We start from the raw sequence: 21,143 nt of genomic DNA, 5'->3' as shown, positions 1-21,143 counted from the left end.
AGAGAGAGAGTCAGCTGAGGTTCAGGCTGTGGCATAAGGTGTAGGTAGGATATCTAGAGGGTTGTTCTCCCATTGTAGGGACGCTTCCTTACTGCTTCACCACCCCTCTCCCCTTGTAGTTACTGACCTGACCCTGCTACGTGGTATTCCTGGAGACCCTGGGCGCCTGACCCGACCCAACACCTAGAAATAAGGATTTGGAGTGGTTGTGGGAGACTGAACTGGAGGGCAGCTCAGTCCATTGCCCAGTAGGAAAGCCCTCGTTGAGACTCTGGGAGTGTATGACAAGAAAGAAGGAAGGACTGATGTGGAGGAGTTGAGTCCTGTGACCCCCCTTTTTCGGTTGTCTACGTGAACTGAGGGCCTAATTGCTCCAACCGGCATATCACCAAAACCCCCCATACCTGAGGTAACGGACTGCCGTGTTAAGAGTCGCGGTTCACCCAGGAGAGAAGGCAGGGTCCGTGTGACTGGGGCAAGACCAGCGGGTGGTGTGGCCGTGTGGTAGAAGCAGCTCCATTCTTCCCCGGGGCCGGCGAAAGGTGACTGAAGGCTTTCCCGGACTGCGCAGGCTCAGCGGAGCGAACGCTGGTTCTGGAGAGAGGCGGAGCAAAGAAAGGAGATCTGCAGGAGCTGAGCGGGCTCGGACGGGGAGCCACTGATCCCTCGCGCCTGCTCAGACGGGCCGCTGTTCCTCGAGTAGGGCGGAGACAGCGCAAGAGGAGGAAACGGGCGGGAGGCGGACTTCGGCTCTCCTCAGCCTGTGTAGCTTTTCCCCCGGTACCAGCTCTGTGATCGAGTGGCTGGTCGGGCGGGCGAGGCTGAGCTGAGGGGCGGTCAGATACCTGCCGACTCCGCGGGTGACCCCCCCCACCCCCGGCGATCCGAGACTTTGGCCACTGTGGCCCAGCACTGAAGTAAGGAGTGTGTTGGGGGAAAAGTTAAGGAGTGGGGAACTTCCGACCAGGGGTCCTGAAGAGAAGTCCCCCTCTGCTGTTCTAGTTAAAGGTGTAGATAACTATTTCAAGAAGCCTTTGAGACTTCCACAAGTGGCCCAATCACCCCAAAGCATATATTGAAGGTTACTTACGGTTGTATTGGTATTTACCCCCCTCTGTTTCAGGGGTAGAGGAGAGCATTAATTAAAAAGTCAGTTGGGGGTTAATAGCCACTGTTCCTTGGTGCAGCAGGAAAAATAACCAGTACCATCCTCATTTGGAAGCACCGAGGTTACCTGAACTTACATAGTGGACAGACAGAGTTCTCTGAGAACCCTTTTATTGATCCCTATTGTTATAAAATGAGAAGTGATGGTTTATCTCCAGCATTGAGTAGATCGTAGCAACAATGTTTAATGTGTATACTGTACTGATAAATGTTATGAAGAAGTAGGAGAACAAATTATTATTTTTATAAACCAGAACGTATTTTCCTACAAAATGTTGGTGTAGTGTCATTTTTGATATGGAAGGATGCTGAGTTACTTCAGGGTGGAACGCAAACTTAACACGTTTATCTCTAGAAATTAACTGTCTTACCCTAGGCCAGGCTACCCTATGTGACTTGGCAGCTCTAGGTCCAACATAATTGGTGTCTAGCGGTGGGATCCGAACTATGTTTGCGTCTATTCTGCAGTTACTAAGTGTACTCCACAGGCTTACACCTGGAGTTTTCTCCTGGCGGACTTCCCAATTACTACTTTTGCTTTTTCTAAATTTACTCCTGGTGGTGGGTGGAGGTAGCTTTAATTTGCCCCTTTTGAACAAATTCTTCCCGAGTGGTTGTCCCTACATATCTCATAAGCAAAATGGAATTTGCTCTGGAGGAACTGGAGACCTATACCACAGCCCAGCTTAGAGACTTTTGTCAGAAGATGGGAGTTTTTTTTAAGCATGGTGCCAAGAAGGGGGAACTCCAGACCAGTTTAAGGGCATGGGTGGCAGCGCACCCAGAGGGGAAGGAGGAGGAAGAGGGGGAGCGGGACGCGGTCATCGAGATAGATGAGTTGTATCAATCTGAGAGGGGAAACTTGTTGACAGGTCCCAGAACACTCTCAAGAGAGGGCAGCAGTGTCTCCGCGAGAAGCTTGACTGAAGCCGAACTAGCAGATAGGAGGGAGGAGAGACAGTTGAAGTGGGAGTTAGCCAAGATGGAAAAGGAGAAAGAGGAACAGAGGATGGCTCACGAGTTTAAACTGAGGGAGCTAGAACTCAAGGCCCTACCGATAGGACCCTCTAATTCTCCAAATGGTGGCAGCGAAACCAAAGAACTGACCAGGGAAACCAGACACTACCTACCTAAAGATATAGTTGCCAGTTACAGCTCAGGGGATGACATCGCCAAGTGGCTGGCTGCCTATGAGGTCTCCTTAAGAGCCCATGGGATCCAGGAAAAACACTGGGGTGGGTGGTTTATACAAATATATGCCTCCTACTGGACGGGATACACTATTGGCCCTAGAGCAGGATGAGCAGACCCACTACCCCACCATGAAAGTGGCGCTGATCAAAAAAATTGGACTGACCCCAGAGAAGTACAGGCAAAAGTTCAGGGGAAGTCACAAATTAGGCACACAAAATTGGGTGGATTTCCTGGACTATGCCAGGAAGGCATTGGAGGGTGGATACAAGGCAGCGAGGTGAGGGACTATGAGGGGTTATACGACCTTTTTCTCAAAGAGCACCTACTCGAGAAATGTTTTCCTGAGCTGCGTCAACACCTGGTGGACAGCAAGCTGACCAACCCCAGAAAGCTTGCAGAGGAGGCGGACATCTGGGCAAGTACCCGGGTGTCCTCAAAGGGGACTGGAGGGGATTCCCAAAGGGCCGGACAGGGCCCCCCCAGAAGAAGGAGCTGGGAGATAAAAAGCGGGAGTTCTCTAAAGGTCCCCAAAATAGTTTCCAGAGTAAGGGAACAGGATTCACCCCTAAGGCTAACCCGCCCAGAAACGCTCATCCTGGCCAAAGTCAGCAGCCAAGGGTTGTCCACTGCTTTGAGTGTGGTGGTGTTGGACATTATAAGGGAGATGTCAAGTGCCCAAAGAGACCACCCCCTCCCACTGGAGGAAGAGCCCCAGGAGTAGCTAGTGTAGTGCTCGGGGAGGAGTTGCCCTTAAATAACGGGGGTGAGTGGGCGGGTGTCACCTTAGTGTCCCTGGGAGATCGGGAGATGGTTCCTAAGATCCAAGTGCCCTCAAATACTGTAAAGTATGGGCAATGGGTCACCATCAATGGCCAAAGAGGGGAGGCTCTGCGAGACACAGGAGCCAGTATGACTATGGTAAGGAGTCAACTGGTGTCTCCAGAGCAGGTGATTCCACATGTACTCCACCCCGCCGCGATTGCTGACGGCAGATTGGGCTACTATCCTGTGGCCGAGGTTCCATTTGAGTGGGAAGGGGTTGCAGGTTCACTTCGAGTTGCCGTAAGCCCTGCCGTGCCAGTCGATTGTCTGCTGGGAAATTACATGGAGCATAATGACTGGAAAGAGGTGGAATACCGGACTCATTCGGAGATGCTGGGTACACCTTACTGGGCCTGTGCAAGCACAAGGTCTGCGACTACCCGGAGAGGGAGTTCGCCTGGGTTGGAGCCTGGAACAATGGCCCAGCCCGCTGCCAAGAAGGGAAAGACCCGAAGTCAGGAGAAGCCTGCTTCGGCTTCCACACCCCATGAGACAGATCGGCCACCTGCGGTGGTGGGCCAGGAGTCCGTGGAGGGGGAAGTAGTCTCCCTGGAGGACTTACCTATTCCTGCCGAGTGGCATGTGGAGGGAGGGCCTACCAGGGAGGAATTTTGTAAGGGCCAGAAGGAGTGCCCTACCCTTGAGGGACTGAGGCGACAGGCCGAAGCCCAGGCAGCAGGGAACATTGCAGGGCACTACCACATTTACTGGGAGGACGGACTCCTCTACAGTGAACCCAAGGTACCTTTGCCCGGTTCATCACGGGCCTTGGTAGTCCCTCAACGATGCCGAGCCTTTCTTCTAGAATTGGCTCATGAGATTCCCTTGGCAGGACACTTAGGTCAGGACAAGGCCTTTGCCCGGCTTGTCCCCCACTTTTACTGGCCTCAGATGAAAGTGGCTTCTGACACATACTGTCGGACGTGTGTATCCTGTCAAGCCAGTGGGAAGACAGGGGTGAAGCTGAAAGCTCCCCTGGAACCACTTCCTGTCGTTAGCACCCCCTTTGAAAGGGTGGGCATCGACATTGTGGGGCCATTGGATCCACCAACTACAGATGGTCACAGGTTTATCCTGGTTCTGGTGGATCACGTCACACGGTACCCAGAGGCAATTCCTCTGAGGACTGTTACTGCACCTGTTGTGGCTAGGGCCCTGATGGGGATCTTTACCCGAGTGGGTTTCCCCAAGGAAGTTGTGTCCGACAGGGGGACCAACTTTATGTCAGCCTATATGCGGGCCATGTGGAAGGAGTGTGGAGTGACCTACCGGTTCACCACTCCATACCACCCCCAGTCCAATGGACTGGTAGAGAGGTTTAACAAGACCTTGAAAGGCATGATAAGAAGTCTGCCTGAGAGCCTGCGGAGGAAATGGGACGTCCTCCTGCCCTGTTTGCTATTTTCCTACAGAGAAGTGCAGCAGAAGAGAGTGGGCTTCAGCCCCTTTGAACTGTTGTACGGGCACCCTGTGCGTGGACCTCTCAGCCTGGTGAAGGATGGATGGGAAAAGTCTTCCAGAAAGCCTCCTCAGGATGTGGTGAGCTACATGCTGGCCTTCCGGAGCCAAATGGCAAAGTTGTGGAAGCAAGCTTCTGACAACTTGGAAGCCAGTCAGGCAGAAATGAAAGAATGGTACGACCACAACGCTCACCCGGTGGAGTTGGAGCCTGGCCAGAAAGTGTGGGTGATGGAACCTGGAGAGCTAAGTGCCCTTCAAGATCGTTGGGCAGGCCCCTTTGAGGTGTTGGAAAAGAAGGGTAAGGCCACCTACCTGGTGGAGCTTAAGACCCCTCGACAGCCCCTACGGGTACTGCATGCCAATCGCCTCAAACCCCACCATGAGAGGCCCGAGGTCATCTTGATGATGGTGACTGATGGTGCCGAGGAAGCAGAAAGCGAGCCTCTCCCTGATCTCTTCTCGTCTCAAGAGAAGGATGGGTCGGTGGAGGGAGTGATTCTCTCCCCATCCCTAACTCCTGAGCAGCGAGAGGACTGCCGCCAGGTATTGGAGCAGTACTCCTCGTTGTTCTCCCTTGTCCCAGGAAGAACCCACCTGTGTACCCATGATGTGGACACAGGAGACAGCCCACCAGTGAAGTCAAAGACCTACCGGCTGTCAGACAGGGTGAAGGCCAGCATCCATGGTGAGGTTACCAAGATGCTGGAGCTAGGAGTCATTGAACCTTCCAGTAGCCCCTGGTCCAGACAGGTGGTGTTAGTACCAAAAGCTGCCCCACCAGGCACCACTCCAGAACTGAGGTTCTGTGTGGATTACCGGGGACTGAACTCAGTAACCAAAACTGATGCTCATCCGATCCCTAGGGCGGATGAATTGATTGACCGGCTGGGAGCTGCCCAATACCTGAGTACCTTTGACCTTACTTCAGGGTACTGGCAGATTTCCCTTACAGATGGAGCAAAGGAAAGGTCAGCTTTCTCCACACCTGAGGGACACTACCAGTTCTGTGTTATGCCCTTTGGGCTCAAGAACGCCCCTGCCACTTTTCAGCGGCTGGTGAACCAGGTCCTTTCTGGAATGGAGGCTTTCTCCGCTGCTTACCTGGATGACATTGCCGTCTTCAGCAGCAGCTGGGAGGACCATTTGCGTCACTTGCAAGCTGTTCTCCAGGCCCTGAAACAGGCTGGCTTGACAATCAAGGCCAGCAAATGTCAGATTGGGCAGGGGTCGGTTGTGTACCTAGGCCACTTGGTGGGTAGGGGAACAGTGCAGCCCCTCCAGGCAAAGATTGAGGCAATCATGGCCTGAGAACCCCCCAAGACCCAGACTGAGGTCCGAGCTTTCCTGGGCCTCACAGGTTACTACCGTCGCTTTGTGAAGGGGTATGGCACTATTGTAGCACCCCTCACAGAGCTCACCTCCAAGAAACAACCTCGACGGGTAGTCTGGACAGAGGCTAGTCAGCAAGCCTTTGTGAAATTGAAACAGGCAATGTGTGCAGCACCGGTCCTGAGGGCCCCAGACTTCTCCAAGGAGTTCATTGTCCAGACAGACACATCAGAACATGGCATTTGGGCAGTGTTATCGCAACTCAATGAAGAGGGTCTGGATCAGCCTGTGGTCTTCCTATCCAGGAGACTGCTTCCCCGGGAACAGAAGTGGAGTGCAATTGAGTGGGAAGCTTTTGCGGTGGTGTGGGCTCTGAAGAAGTTGCGGCCATACCTGTTTGGCTCGCATTTCCTGGTTCAGACCGACCACCGACCCCTGCGTTGGCTGATGCAAATGAAGGGGGAAAATCCCAAGTTGTTGATGTGGTCCATCTCCCTACAGGGAATGGACTTTCGGGTGGAACATCGGCCTGGAGTGGACCACGCCAATGCAGACGGTCTCTCTAGGTATTTCCGCCTTAGTGATGAGGACTCCCAAGGGGTTGGCTAGCTCTCCCCACTTTCAGCTGGGGGGGACGCGTGTTAGACCTGTCTGCCTTTGGGTAGTCTCTCCTAATTAATTATTTATTTTGTCCCCTTTTTGCCCCTCAAACCTTTTTATCTTTTCATGTCCACTGGATTTTTGAGATGTTGACCTAGGGGTTAGGTGCTCTTTGACCTCATAGTCTTTACTTGAGGCCTAGATGCCTCCCTGACTAGATTTACCAGACCTACACAATGGTGGTCAGTAACTGCCATAACGGTCATCTCAAGACAGGACCTTTAGGTTAGGATAGGGACCTTCCAGAACCTTCTGGTTCCTTCTGGACCTTCTGAGGCCAGCCTATAAAAAGTCAGCTGCGGAGCAGCCATTTTGTCTTACCAGAGAGAGAGTCAGCTGAGGTTCAGGCTGTGGCATAAGGTGGGGGTAGGATATCCAGAGGGTTGTTCTCCCATTGTAGGGACGCTTCCTTACTGCTTCACCACCCCTCTCCCCTTGTAGTTACTGACCTGACCCTGCTACGTGGTATTCCTGGAGACCCTGGGCACCTGACCCGACCCAACACCTAGAAATAAGGATTTGGAGTGGTTGTGGGAGACTGAACTGGAGGGCAGCTCAGTCCATTGCCCAGTAGGAAAGCCCTCGTTGAGACTCTGGGAGTGTATGACTAGAAAGAAGGAAGGACTGATGTGGAGGAGTTGAGTCCTGTGACCCCCCCCCCTTTTTCGGTTGTCTACGTGAACTAAGGGCCTAATTGCTCCAACCGGCATATCACCAAAACCCCCCATACCTGAGGTAACGGACTGCCGTGTTAAGAGTCGCGGTTCACCCAGGAGAGAAGGCAGGGTCCGTATGACTGGGGCAAGACCAGCGGGTGGTGTGGCCATGTGGTAGAAGCAGCTCCATTCTTCCCCGGGGCCGGCGAAAGGTGACGGAAGGCTTTCCCGGACTGCGCAGGCTCAGCGGAGCGAACGCTGGTTCTGGAGAGAGGCGGAGCAAAGAAAGGAGATCTGCAGGAGCTGAGCGGGCTCGGACGGGGAGCCACTGATCCCTCGCGCCTGCTCAGACGGGCCGCTGTTCCTCGAGTAGGGCGGAGACAGCGCAAGAGGAGGAAACGGGCGGGAGGCGGACTTCGGCTCTCCTCAGCCTGTGTAGCTTTTCCCCCGGTACCAGCTCTGTGATCGAGTGGCTGGTTGGGCGGGCGAGGCTGAGCTGAGGGGCGGTCAGCTACCTGCCGACTCTGCGGGTGACACCCCTCCCCCTCCCCCGGCGATCCGAGACTTTGCCCACTGTGGCCCAGCACTGAAGTAAGGAGTGTGTTGGGGGAAAAGTTAAGGAGTGGGGAACTTCCGACCAGGGGTCCTGAAGAGAAGTCCCCCTCTGCTGTTCTAGTTAAAGGTGTAGATAACTATTTCAAGAAGCCTTTGAGACTTCCACAAGTGGCCCAATCACCCCAAAGCATATATTGAAGGTTACTTACGGTTGTATTGGTATTTACCCCCCCTCTGTTTCAGGGGTAGAGGAGAGCATTCATTGAAAAGTCAATTGGGGGTTAATAGCGACTGTTCCTTGGTGCAGCAGGAAAAATAACCAGTACCATCCTCATTTGGAAGCATCGAGGTTACCTGAACTTACATAGTGGACAGACAGAGTTTTCTGAGAACCCTTTTATTGATCCCTATTGTTATAAAATGAGAAGTGATGGTTTATCTCCAGCATTGAGTAGATCGTATCATCAATGTTTAATGTGTATACTGTACTGATAAATGTTATGAAGAAGTAGGAGAACAAATTATTATTTTTATAAACCAGAACGTATTTTCCTACAAAATTTTGGTGTAGTGTCATTTTTGATATGGAAGGATGCTGAGTTACTTCAGGGTGGAACGCAAACTTAACACTTTTGTCTCTAGAAATTAACTGTCTTACCCTAGGCCAGGCTACCCTATGTGACTTGGCAGCTCTAGGTCCAACAACAGTCAACTTGATTAGTCGCTTCTTAAGATACCACTGATGGTACTATATTATCCTTGAACATAGGAGAGTTTGACTTATATTTATTTAATATGCATGGTGTTTTTGATTGTCCTGATGAAGACTCCTCTTTGATGTACTACTGACACTATTACAAGGCCGGTCAAAATGTTGACAGAATCCCTTGCGTTGATCCAAGGGACTCTACGTTGCACAGTCTATTTTGCGAACCAAGTGCACACTCCCAACAGTTTAAGACGCTAATGAAATTTGCCCCTGGCAAGGCTACTTTAAAATACTGTATAATTATCTTGCTTATGTATTATACACTGGTTGACACATAGCACAGGCACTTTTGCAGGTGGAATGGGCTCTAGGGGGTATTGGTATTGGTAAAGATCTCTTTGCTTTCCCATAGAATGTTTGAATACAATCCACCGCGCAATACAGATTTAGAAATAGGATTGCCTTTGTGTGATGGAGCAAAAGCCACAAAGAGCTGTTTAGTTTTACGAAATGATTTTGTTCTTTCTATGTAATACAATAATGCTCGTTTAACATCTAATCTGTGTAGAGCTTGTTCTGCCACTGAATCTGGTTGAGGAAAGAACACGGGCAACTCAACAGATTGATTGATGTGAAAGGCAGATACGACTTTGGGTAGGAATTTGGGCTTAGTGCGAAGGACCACTTTGTTGCGTTAGGCTTAACAAAATAGTTCCTCTATGGTTGGTGCCTAAAGCTCACCCACTCTCCTCAGTGATGTAAAAGCAATGAGGAAAGCAACTTTCCAAGTAAAAAATTGCAGTAGTTCACTATTGCGCAATGGCTCAAAGGTGGGCCAATTAGACTGGTAAGGACAATATTAAGATTCCACACTGGAGCAGGGGGAGGTTTTAGTGGAATAACTCTTTTGATTCCTTCCAAAAAAGCCTTGATAACAGGTACTCTGAAAAGAGACCAATGTTGTCTATTTTGAAGGTATGCAGCTATTGCAGCTAGATGTGAGCCTATGGATGTGTAAGCCAATCCGGACTGCTCAAAGTGTAGTAAGTAAGCAATGATATTTTGAATGGAAGCATCTAGCGGGTTGATATGGTTGTTATTACAATATATAGAAAACCGCTTCCACTTAGCTGCGTAGCAAGGCCTTGTAGTAGGCCCTCTTGCTTCTTTAATGATATTCATACAGTGTGGTGGAAGGGTGAGATAACCAAACTCTATGATTTCAGGAGCCAGATCACTAGGTTGAGATCCTTGGGATCTGAATGTCTTATCTCTCTTTGGTTCTGTGTGAGGAGACTGGTTGTGAGATGTAGTTTTTGATGAGGACCTACTGAGAGCTCCAACAGGGTAGTGAACCAAGGCTGATGGGCCCATGTGGGAGCCACTAAGATCAGTGTGAGGGATGTTTGTCTGAGCTTCCGAACCACTAGTGGAAAGAGTGGGAGTGGCAGAAAAGTGTAGGCAAATATCCCGGACCAGCTCATACATGGTGTATTGCCTCTGGACAATGGGTGCAAATACCTGCGTTTTTGTGAGTTGCAAACAGATCTATCTGTGGAAAACCCCACATTTGAAAGAATGGGAGGAGAACTTGAGGGTGAAGTTCTCACTCGTGAATCTGTTGTCTCTGCCTGCTGAGAAGATCTGCGATCTGATTGTGAACTCCTGGGAGATGTTCTGCCAAGAGATACATTTTGTGATGTATGGCCCACCTCCAAATGCCTTGTGCAAGGCTTACCAGCTGGAGAGAGTGTGTCCCTTCCTGTTTCAGTATGTAATACATGGCTGTCATGTTGTCAGTGCATATCAGCACAGTTTTGTCTGCAAGGTGAGTCTGGAAGGCTTTGAGCGCTAGAAATACTACTAGCAGCTCTAGATGATTTCGTATCAGGGTTTGAAGTCGGGCCATCAAAACGAAGCTCCTTTGATGGAGTAGCAGCTGTTTTATCTTTCGGTGCCAATATTTTTGGAGGTGATATTTTCGGGTCCGAAGTCTTCGGATCCGAAGATTTTTTTGGTACCAAAGGAGTTGGCTCCGAAACATGTTTCGGTTTCAAAGCAGATTGTTTCAGCTCATTGCCAGAATGCGGCCGAGTAAATCCCGAGCCGGAAGGCTTCGATATTTGTTTCGGAGCAGGGCACGAAGGTGGGGCGTTTGAATTGTGATCTCGGTGACGACCTTGGCCAAAAGGCTGAGGAGGGATCGGAGCCTCTTTCTTGGGCAGAGGTGTAGTTTGGGGCAAGGGAGGATCAGTACTCACAGTACAAAAAAAAAAGATCCTGTGAGGTTTCAAAACTAAAAGGAGACACTTTTTTGAGTCTGAAACTTTAAAGTCCTTGGATTGTCTGAAGATAAAAATCCTCTTAGGACTTTAAAAATTTCAGATGGTTTTTATTTAATCTACTTATTGAAGGGATTACTGATGAAAACGTTACATGTTTATCCTGGGGGACTTTCTCTACGAGTGTTCTGACGGCACAGTGCAGCCAATGTTCAAACTTACCTTAAAGCATTATTTCCGTGCTCCGTCCAATGTAAGCTGCTTGAAACAAAATGGCTGCTTCACAAGTGTGGGCCCCTTACAAATCACACCGGGTCTGTGCTAGAGTTAATGATGCAGTCCTGTGATCAATAAAATGTGAACAATGGTGCTGGTATTATTTGCCGTACAGCTTGCAATGTGGCCCCATCTAACAGAATTATTTACTGTACAGCTTACAATGTGGCCCCATCTAACAGCCCCAAGTAACACAGGATCTGGAGTGGTGGCGGATTAGGCAACAGAGGGGCTCTAGAACCACCTGGGCCCTCCTGCACGCTGCGCATGGCTGCATGAATAAAGCACACAGAGACAGCATTGTCATTGTTTTGTGTCAGGCGCTTGACTGACTCTTCAGCCATGCCTGGCGCATTTTATTGCAATCCGTATGCAACGCCTAGCCGAACCTTTGCGGGGAACGTTGGAAGGGGGGGAACACAGATCACCCCTGTGCTTAAATAGGTAAAACGGGCAATGTACATTACTTTTCAACTCTAATTAAATATAACATCACCATAGCAAAACTACTTATCTACTGCACACACGTCAGCCCTGTAGCCTCAAGGACCCTCGGCCTCTTGACGCCCAACAGAAGCTCCAGTGGAACAGACAGCACAGAGAATGAGATCCCAAAAGGCGGGGGTTGAGAGGGTCTGCCCCAGTTTCAGGGTTGCCTAAGATAGCAGGGGAAAGGAGAGCAAGCTGCAAGGCGAGGGCAGAACAAAACAAGTGCACGCACCTCGCGCTCAAAGTAAAAAACAAAATTGACGAGATGCAGCAGGTGGAGGGGAGAGAGGAGGGGGGCTGTGCCTGTTTCCCTTGCGGGAGCGAGCAGGAACCATCTGTTCATTACAAACAGATGGTTTGAAAGCTCGCTTCCGCAAGGGAATCGCCAAACGTGCACACGTAGCCATTCAAAGAAATGCAATGCGTGCATGTTTTTGACTGCAAAACTGAATCGATTTCTAAAGGTCTTTTTCCTATGCATCGCATGTGCGCTGCATAGGCGAGATATAAAAAGGAGGGTTGGTTTGGCAGCTGCAAGAAGGCAGACAGCAGAAAAATATCCTTTAATGGTGACCAGTGCAGAGTCCTGCTGGGCAAAGCAAAGAGCAAAAAGCAGGGCAGAAAGGGGATCGATGTCTTGGTGGAGGAATGCCTGGCTGCCAGAATCACATTACAGACCTAGAGAGGAAGGTCGAAGGCTGGCAACTGTCACCACTCAATCTCCACGTTGGCCACACTCAGTAGGTCAGGATACCAGACCTTCCTTATTCAGTACGGAGCCAAAAGGATGATATGGGCCTTGTTGTTCCTGATTTTGTTGAGAAATCTGGCAGGAGTGGCATGAGCGGAAAGGCGTACAAGAGGCCTGCACTCGACTTGAAATGAAAAGCGGCTCTGAGTGACAGCCGTCTTGGAAACTCCAGCATTCAAAACTACTGATATGGTGTGTTCTCGAAAGACACAAACTGATCTAACCAAGTAGTAGGGAATGCACCATGGGAATTCGAGACTTGGACCAGCAAGCTCTCTGGGGTAGGGTGTTAAATAAGAAAATTTGGGTGCCTGGGGAAAACCAAAGGTCAGGAATATGTGGCTATAAGTCTATCAGGTGCCGCATGGCAGTAGGGTTGTCTGTGAGGAACTTCACCAGCCTCCCTTGAGGAACGGTAGGAAGGTCTTCAGAGCCAGATGAATGGCTCCCAACCTCAGCAGACGGATGAAGAGCCGTCCCTGCGCCCGAGACCAGAGCCCACTGATCTCCACCTTACCCAGTGACCACAACAGCCCAGCAGAGATACACCCATCACCACCATCAGCTTTCGGTGGGAAAGGAGGGGGGCCTGGAGCTACACATATTTTATTTGAGCAGTCACCACTGCATATCTCCGAGCAGTCACCACTACATATCTCGGAGCCTTCTCCTCAGAGACCTGAATGGCATCTGTCAGAATGCCTTGCCACTTGGAATAGCTGATAAAGATAATGTAGGAGGCCAAGACATCTAAGAGATGCTCTTCTTATGATCTAGGGTTGAGCCTGAAACATCGAGATCATAGCCCAAATGTCCTGGACTTGTGGTGGGGGGAAAACCCAAAACTCCACTTTGTCCATGATTGCTCCAATGAATGGAAGCCTCGCAGTTGGGAGGGACTTCGGGCTTGTTGACGGTGAACCGCAACTAAGTCCAGAAACTCACAATTGTTCGGAGGTGATCCATGACTGACAGTGGCAAGCCCAGCTACAACATTGATCATTGAGGTATAGAATACTGGAATCCCCGACCACTAAAGATAGCAGAGACCACAAGCATCACTTTCATGAACACCCCAGTGTTGCTCGCAAGGTTCAATAGAAGCACACCAAAGTAAAAATACTCCTGGCCTTCCTTGAACAGCAGATAACATCAGTGAGACTGCAGGACGAGAATATGATAATCTGTGTTCCGTACGACAAAGGACAACGTCCACTAATCCGTGTCCAGAGCAGAGAGATGCTCCAGTGTGAGCATTTTGAATTTGTTCTCCAGCAGAAAAGCATTCAGAGGCCAAATTCCAGACTAGGCCTTAGGCCGAGTACAATTTTGGGACAACAATATAGGTGACAATTCCCTCCTCTTTCCAGGTCCAGAAATCTCTCGATTGCACATTTGGACAGCACCAACTGCACCTCCTCTAACAGAATAAATGGGTGCTTGTCTGGAATTTGCTCTGATGTGAATGGAAAAGTCAGCAGGGCAGAAAAAAAGGGAAGTCAAAGCTATTGAAATACCTAGATAACTGAGATGATAGACAGCCAAAATGGGGGAAAATGTGGAATCATGTCCCCCATCAGTTGGGCAAAAAAAAAAAAAACGGTTCGGTGGCCATTGTGACAGGGGAAGATGTCATTGAAAAATCATGACTCAAAGGACTTATCCATGAGGGAGGCCTTTATAATGCCAGAGAATCCTGTGGGATGTATCCACGTGTTGACTAAAGACAACACAAGTACAGACAGCCCTCGCAAGGCAATGCGTGGTAATCAGATCAGTGGAGATAACATATTTGACCACTCCATCATGAATCATCTGGGTCAAAGAGACCCTGAGGGTTTCTGTAAGTGCCAGTTGTTTGGGACATGGTCAGGAGATCTTGCTGACCATGTTCCATACAGCATGCTTGTAATGACCAAGAAACAAAAAACAGCATTACAAGATCTCAATGCTTGACTAGTGGAAGAAAACATGCGCTTACAAAATGCCTCAAACCACTTTTGAACGCCCTTACCAGAGGAGTGGTAGGAAATTAGTTATTATTTCAATTACTGATCAAAGCCTGCAGAATAAGGAGCTCTGCAGTGGGGTGCTTGGTGAGAAAATAGAAGTCATCAGGGGCCAGAATATGATGTCTGCCACTTGCATATTCTCAGACAAGCAAGAACAAGGCTTTGACCAAGTGGCCAATATAGTGTCAGTGAGAGCATTGAAAGAAGCTGTCAGCATTACCTGGAATAGGCTGTAAAATCACGGCAAGAAATTTGTTTTGGCCTCAATTGAGAGTAACTGCAAGTTTGGTGCCTCCGCTGTTCCCAGGACCACCACTGCAAATGAGGCACCCCCTTCCCCTTCCAGAAGACGGTGTTGCGTGTTTGGACAAAGCCAAGGATAATTGGGGAGCCTTGAATTATGCAGTAAACCAAGCACAGACAGACAAGAGCCGTTCTCCTGGGAGTCACAGGCGTAAATATTTCCTGCAGCAGATTGACTCTGCATCTCATATTGGATTTTCCACACTGGATTCACTACAGAAAGGTATTGTTGTTTACCACAATAATTGAAGGCTCCCCAATTATCCTTGGGTTTGTTCAAACATGCAACACTGTCTTATGGTTATAGGATTTTAACCCTGACTGCATCAAATACCATTGACTGCCAGTACCCGCCCCTCCAAAGTTGCCCGGCGGGCCCTATGTGAGTATCCTTGACTACCCCTCACTCCCACAGGTGTTCACCACACTAACTGTCAGTCATCCACAGGTGTCCCTACATTGATAGGTCCGGATGAGGCCCCACATTTTTAGCTGGGTCAAAATGTTGTCGACAACTTGAAGCAAACCAATTCCCAGTACCTAATAATATACTAGGAGGCTGTTAACATTTATTGCGTATCCATTGAATGGTCGTTTCTGTAACAACATTGAACCCTTGTTTTTATATTACAAAAGTCACAATCAATACTCACGTTTCACCTTTTTTCACTTGGGACACTCAGCGCTGAAAATCTACAACAAATGTGAATTGCCATATATAAAACAGTTTGTTTCTCGACACACTCTGTTACATGTCCTTCTTTCTCTAACATTTCTGTACCCCGAATGTGCTCCTATATATATATATAATGTATTATTAATCATTAAGTGCCCACAGGAACCACAGTTTTTTCTGGAGATTCCGTGTGCATTGGGACCAGCTGAAGAATCTGTTTCATGGACCGAAACCTCGAAGAGGTGTGAATAACATTGTGACGCCCTGGAGCCTTCTCTTTGGAGTCAGAGTGGCAGGATAGGGTCAAGCCACACTGTACTTTCTTGCACTTGGACGTGAACTCCGACTTACCAAAGGACTTCAAGTGTAAAGTTGAGCAATCGCGGAAATGCCGTCGGGATAGAGTTCACACCCAAAATTTGGATGGGAGTGGGACTTTCACAAATATTGCAACTTCGTCTTGTGTTCCACAAGGTACAGCATAGCCTCCCAGTCCCTTATTGCCTTTAGATGCACAAGGGAGCACTTATCGCACAACATAGATAAGTAGCCTGAGCTCAGACACCAAAGACACACCCTGTGCTGCTCCATGACTGACATCTCCATCCTGCAATGGCGGCATGGCTTGAAACCTATCGTTTTGGATGGGGACATTGTTCCCTAGTAAACTGCTGAAATCATTCTTTTAAAGTAGTGGGAAAATCTACAAAGGTGGGAGCGGATCACTGGATCTGCACTGGACGGGGAAGAAAGAAAGAAACTGACATCAGCACACACGAGTGTCGCTTATATGCCACTCCCTAGGTCACATGTGGGGCAGTGAGAAGTCAGCAGAGCCACGCAGCACCACCTAGTGGCAAGCTGGAGCACTGCTATGGAAAAGGTTTCTGGATCCAGTCTGGCGTCTTGGGAGAATTCCAAGGTGAGTAATCTTGTGTTAAAAGTATTCATGACATTTCTTTTTGCATTTATCCTTTGATTATTATCTAGAGGCTGATGCACATGCAGAGCAGGGTAATCAATTAATAGAGCTACATTTATGCTGCTATGCAAATCGGTGTCAAGGTGAGTGGATAAAATACTAGTGTTGCTTGAAACTGTATACACTTTGAACAGATAAATGCCAGGATATCAAAAAATGAATAAACAATTCAGAGACAATACAACGTTTAGAATATTATGGAGCACTGTGATGAACTTGCTAAATAGGAGACTGGTAAAATGCAAAAGCATCAACTACTTAATGAAAAGTAAGTCAGTTTTGACCTAGATACAAGCAACAACATTAATTTTCATTGCAACTCCACAATAAATGTTTTTAAAAACACTAAATACTTAATTACCTCAAGTGATGGTGTGCCAAAGCTGCTGAAGACTACCATCTTGCCATCTACAGTCAAAAGCTTAAATGTCTTGAGTTATACTTCTACAGAAATAACCTGTAAATCCTCAAAAACCTGGATTGAAATCCATCGATCTTGCATACATACACACACAACTGCAGAAGAGGATCATCTTGCTTATCAAGGATGCTCCCTTACCTAGCTATTGTAGCTCTTGATGACTAACTGGATTTTGCATTTTACCATTAGCCATGACCTCGAATTGTAATTCTGAATAAGGATATTTGTCCAGAGACCTCTTCTTGACTCTAGGGTGCTCCAAAATGCAAATTCTTTCCGTCCCATGTCAAATTCAGGGAAGCACAGAGCAAATGTGAGAGTGAAGCTTGGGACCGCTGGCCTAGAAAATATGTCAACAACTGCCCGAGGGAAAGAGAGGGAGCACACTTCTCATTTTTTCACCCTTCAAATATTAGATACCAGGTCAGCATCTTAATTTACCCTTGCAAGGATACTCCATAGTCCTCTGCAGTGCCTAACTTGGTTTTGTATGACCAACTTCATAATACAATTGATCAGATCTAATGATTTGTATATGATTTTGTTACTTGTGTTTGAGCAGCCCTTTGTCACCTCTGAACTATGCTTCTCTGTTTCCTCAGAGTACATCAGTTTACTGGCCTCCAAAAAGCGGGCGCACTTTGGTGGGTGATGAGTTGAGCCATGCTGACATGGTAGAACATAAAGGGCAAATGGGACGGAAATCCATTCACAATAAGTCATCTGCTCTACAGAACACTATGACTTAGGTTGGGAAATTACTGCGATAGTGCCCAGAAAATGTTCGATTAAGTTCCATATGATGAAGATCGCTCATATCTTGCGTCTGGGAAACTTGCTTTATTGTTTCTATGGCTCCACCAATATCCAGCCTATACCAAGGAAACAACTCTGGAAGGACATGGTTTAAACACTGTGATTGGGAATGGGTTATGGGAAGGTTGAGTTGCTAATAGAGGAAACAGGAAGGTGTATTTCAAGATGTGAACATTTCATACAAGCACCTAGAAGTAATATGTTAACAGAGAGTGCTACACATGGAATACACCAGCTGAAGTTTCAAGCTCATCCATTATCACGACTAAAACCCCCACAATTTCCACTGCAACAAGTGGAAGGTGTTTCTTTGTCCAGGGACAGAACTGGTTGCATCCAACCAATATATTGTGAAAATCCAAAGTGCTCAAAATGGTTTAAAATCTTATTCTGCATTACTTCATTGATCTGGGCTCGAATACTGAATGCATTTCTGCAAACGTTGAAGTGGCAGCACCTCAAACCAAGGTCTGAGTTCTATTAACTGGGATGTCTCTTACAAATCTATTATCAATAGTTCTAAGGTTGGATAGACGCCTTACCCATGTACCGATTCATAAAGCACACTTCCACTCTCTTCTGGCTCAGAAGCTTCATCTCCTGTAAATATAAGAGTATGGAAAGGTCTTTAGCATCCAAATAACTAATAGTCCACAAAGCATGAGCATTGGTTCAGCACTACAAGTGATCCTTGACTGAACAACGGTAACAGGGCAGGTTATGCGGTACAAACTAAGATAACACAGTGCACGAGAAATAAAAAAGCAACACTTGCAAATGTGGCACAGTTCTATGACAGATTTAGTGACTGTGCAGGTTGTAACAGTTTGGAACATTAAGTGAACATTTTTTCTATACTATGTAATCGAGCAGTAATACATCTCAGAAGCCTGCATGTCGTGGCGTATCATCATATAGCTGAGTACACACATAAATGGGTCAGCATAGACTTAAAGATTCCTGGAGCCTGTTAATCAGTGAATATACGGTGAAACCTTTTATTTATTCGGTTAAATTCTGAAAAAAATGGACTGCAAATATTAGTAATGTTTTAATTCTGGACTTCAATCATATTCAAAGGTGCTGATTTTAAGTTGTCAAAAGGGAATGTAACAAAATATGTTAGAAGGGCTCGTATTTTCTGGTCCTAACAAAAGCGAAAAAGCTAAAGGATACTTACAGCAAAACACCATTATTCTTAGTCCTTCAGTCTCTTCAGGTTATTGAATGGGAAGACCTTAAATGAGGCTCAAGCAGAAGCAAGCTACCCTCAGTTTTAGGCACTAAGAAATAAGCTGCAAGAAGATGGGGAGGGTGGCGCTGTCCCCTCATATGCTCTGCCCCTCTTACCAAATTAGCTTCTGCATTCCAAGCCTCTTTCCCAGGGCTAGAGTGAAGTCTTTCAAGATGACTAAAACATGACAGGAAGACCGCAGAACTGGACCGCAGAACTGGATACCGAAAGGCAATGAAATGATAAAAATATATAACAGTGACCGCTCAAATCTGGCACCAATGCAGTACTTCCTCATGCCATCTAAAGTACTTAATCCAGGGCTGTCCTCTTCAAGGAGAATTTGATTGGGCAGCTTTTGCATTAAGCCATCTACGGAGCAGTTTAAATTCTCATAAGTTACAGAGACACTGTTGGAAAATGGCACTCTGTGAACGGTCACCCCAAACATTTTGCCTTTCTCCTCCTCTTTTTCTGACCTCACTTTTGTTGCTTTAGGACTTTGGGCACTTTACCACTGCTAACCAGTGATAAAGGGAATGTGCTCTCTGCTTAAAACATGGTAACATTAGCTTATCCACAATTGGCATATTTCATTTAGTTATTTATTTATAAATCCGTAAAAAAGTGCTTCACATGTCTCCAGGGCCTGTAAATTAAATGCTACTAGTGGGCCTGTTGCACTGATTGTGCCACTCACTTAAGTAGCCCTTTAAACATGACTCGGATCTGACATTGCAAAAACTGCCACCTACACTTGCCAAGTTAACCTACTTGCCAGTCCCAAACCTCCCTTTTTATTACCAATAGGGCACCCTTAAGGTAGGCCCTGGACAGCCCATGGACAAGGTGCAGTGTATTTAAAAAGTAAGACATATCCTTGTAAGTTTTACGTGTCCTGGTAGTTAAATACTCTTAAATTTGCTTTTTACGACTGCAAGGCTTATCTCTCCCATAGGATAACATTGGGATTACCTTCTTACATTTTATAAGTGCAATTCTGAAAATGCACTTTTAAAAAAGTTGGTGTTTTCTTACTGTAACCATTTGGTGACTTCTGCCTATCTCTGAATACAAGTCTGGGGTGGGTGACAGCTGGCTTTGTGCTTTCCCTCTAGACAGCCACACACAAAAGGAGCTTAGCTGTGACTGATGGGCCATCCTGGGCAGGATGGGAGAGAGGAGCTGACACACCTGAAAGGGCTGTGTCCTGTCCCCACAATAAAGGTTGCATATCACCTTGTAGTGAGTCTGGAGCCAGGGCAGTAAAGAAAGGGACTTCGGCACGTCAAAGGCATGTCTTTGAAGTCTCTCTCACTTCCAAGGCCCAACTAGGTAACATTACTGGACCTCTGACACCACCAACACAATACAATTCTAATTCTCTGGAAACTCGGCCAGGAAGAGCTGTTGTGATACTACAACGATTGCCACTCTTCTAGACTCCTGCTTTGTTATGCTGACCTGTGCCTGCTGACCTCTTGACTGGGAGTGAAAATGAAGGGACCTGCATCTCTACAACCCAAAACTCAGAGTGACTAAGGACCAGGGACACAAAAGATTTCCAAACAACCTGCCCCTGCACATGGACTCTGCCACCTGTGAGTCTGCACTGCCAAGTGATACCACCCCAGTCTTGGACCCTTGGAAGTGAGCCTAAGGATATCTGCCCTCTGTGCTCCTCACTGGGACAAACACGAAGCAACGAGTTGTCCCGTAAGGCCTCGCCTCACAGCTGCCAGCCTCACCGGAATAAATGCCGTGTGGCGCGAAGCCCCACAAAGCATTTTTGAGCAGCTGCCAGTCCATTGAAACCAACGCACAGCGACACTAAACCTTGCAAAGCCTCAGCACACAGGTCCCTGAGATCGTAGCCAAACAATGCCAAGCCCCGCAAAGCTTCGCCGCACAGCTCACTGGATCGACACAAGCACCACCAAGCCCCGGAAAGTATTTCCGCACAGCTTCATGGAACCAAAGCCGAATGTAGAGAAGCCTCGCAAAGCAACACTGGGCAGACCGCGCAGCAGGATTTAAGGTACTTTGTTCAGTGGATCCAAGCGGGTACTGTGCTCCATTGTGGTCAGCCTGAACCTCTGACGTTCTCCCAGTCTGATGCATCCAGATGTCCACAGTTGGCGCTTAGCGCTTTTATGCTTATTGGGTTTTGGTCTTGTTTGATTTATAAAATTACACGCTATTGTTCTTAACAGGTGTCGAGTCTTTTTGTGGTGTTTTCAGTGTGTTACTGTTTGAAGTGTTGCACAAATACTTTACATATTGCCTCTTAAGTTAAGCCTGACTGCTCTGTTCCATGCTACCAGAGGGTGAGAACAGGTTCATTTAGG

At 47.8% G+C, this 21,143-nt stretch overlaps 1 protein-coding gene across 2 annotated transcripts in view; it reads right to left on the bottom strand.

Moving 5' to 3' along the window:
- The window catches only part of CDK5RAP2 (CDK5 regulatory subunit associated protein 2), an 841,564-nt gene that overhangs the window by 275,016 nt on the left and 545,405 nt on the right, over positions 1–21,143 (bottom strand). For both annotated transcript variants that reach the window (XM_078642183.1, XM_078642184.1), the window contains one exon: positions 18,104–18,161. In XM_078642183.1, coding sequence (XP_078498309.1) covers positions 18,104–18,161 — 58 coding nt within the window. The remainder of the gene's footprint in view (positions 1–18,103; positions 18,162–21,143) is intronic.

This window comes from Lissotriton helveticus, chromosome 5_1 (genome assembly GCF_964261635.1).
Source record: "Lissotriton helveticus chromosome 5_1, aLisHel1.1, whole genome shotgun sequence".
NCBI classification, from domain to species: domain Eukaryota; kingdom Metazoa; phylum Chordata; class Amphibia; order Caudata; family Salamandridae; genus Lissotriton; species Lissotriton helveticus.
This window is presented reverse-complemented; position numbering and strand designations above follow the sequence as displayed.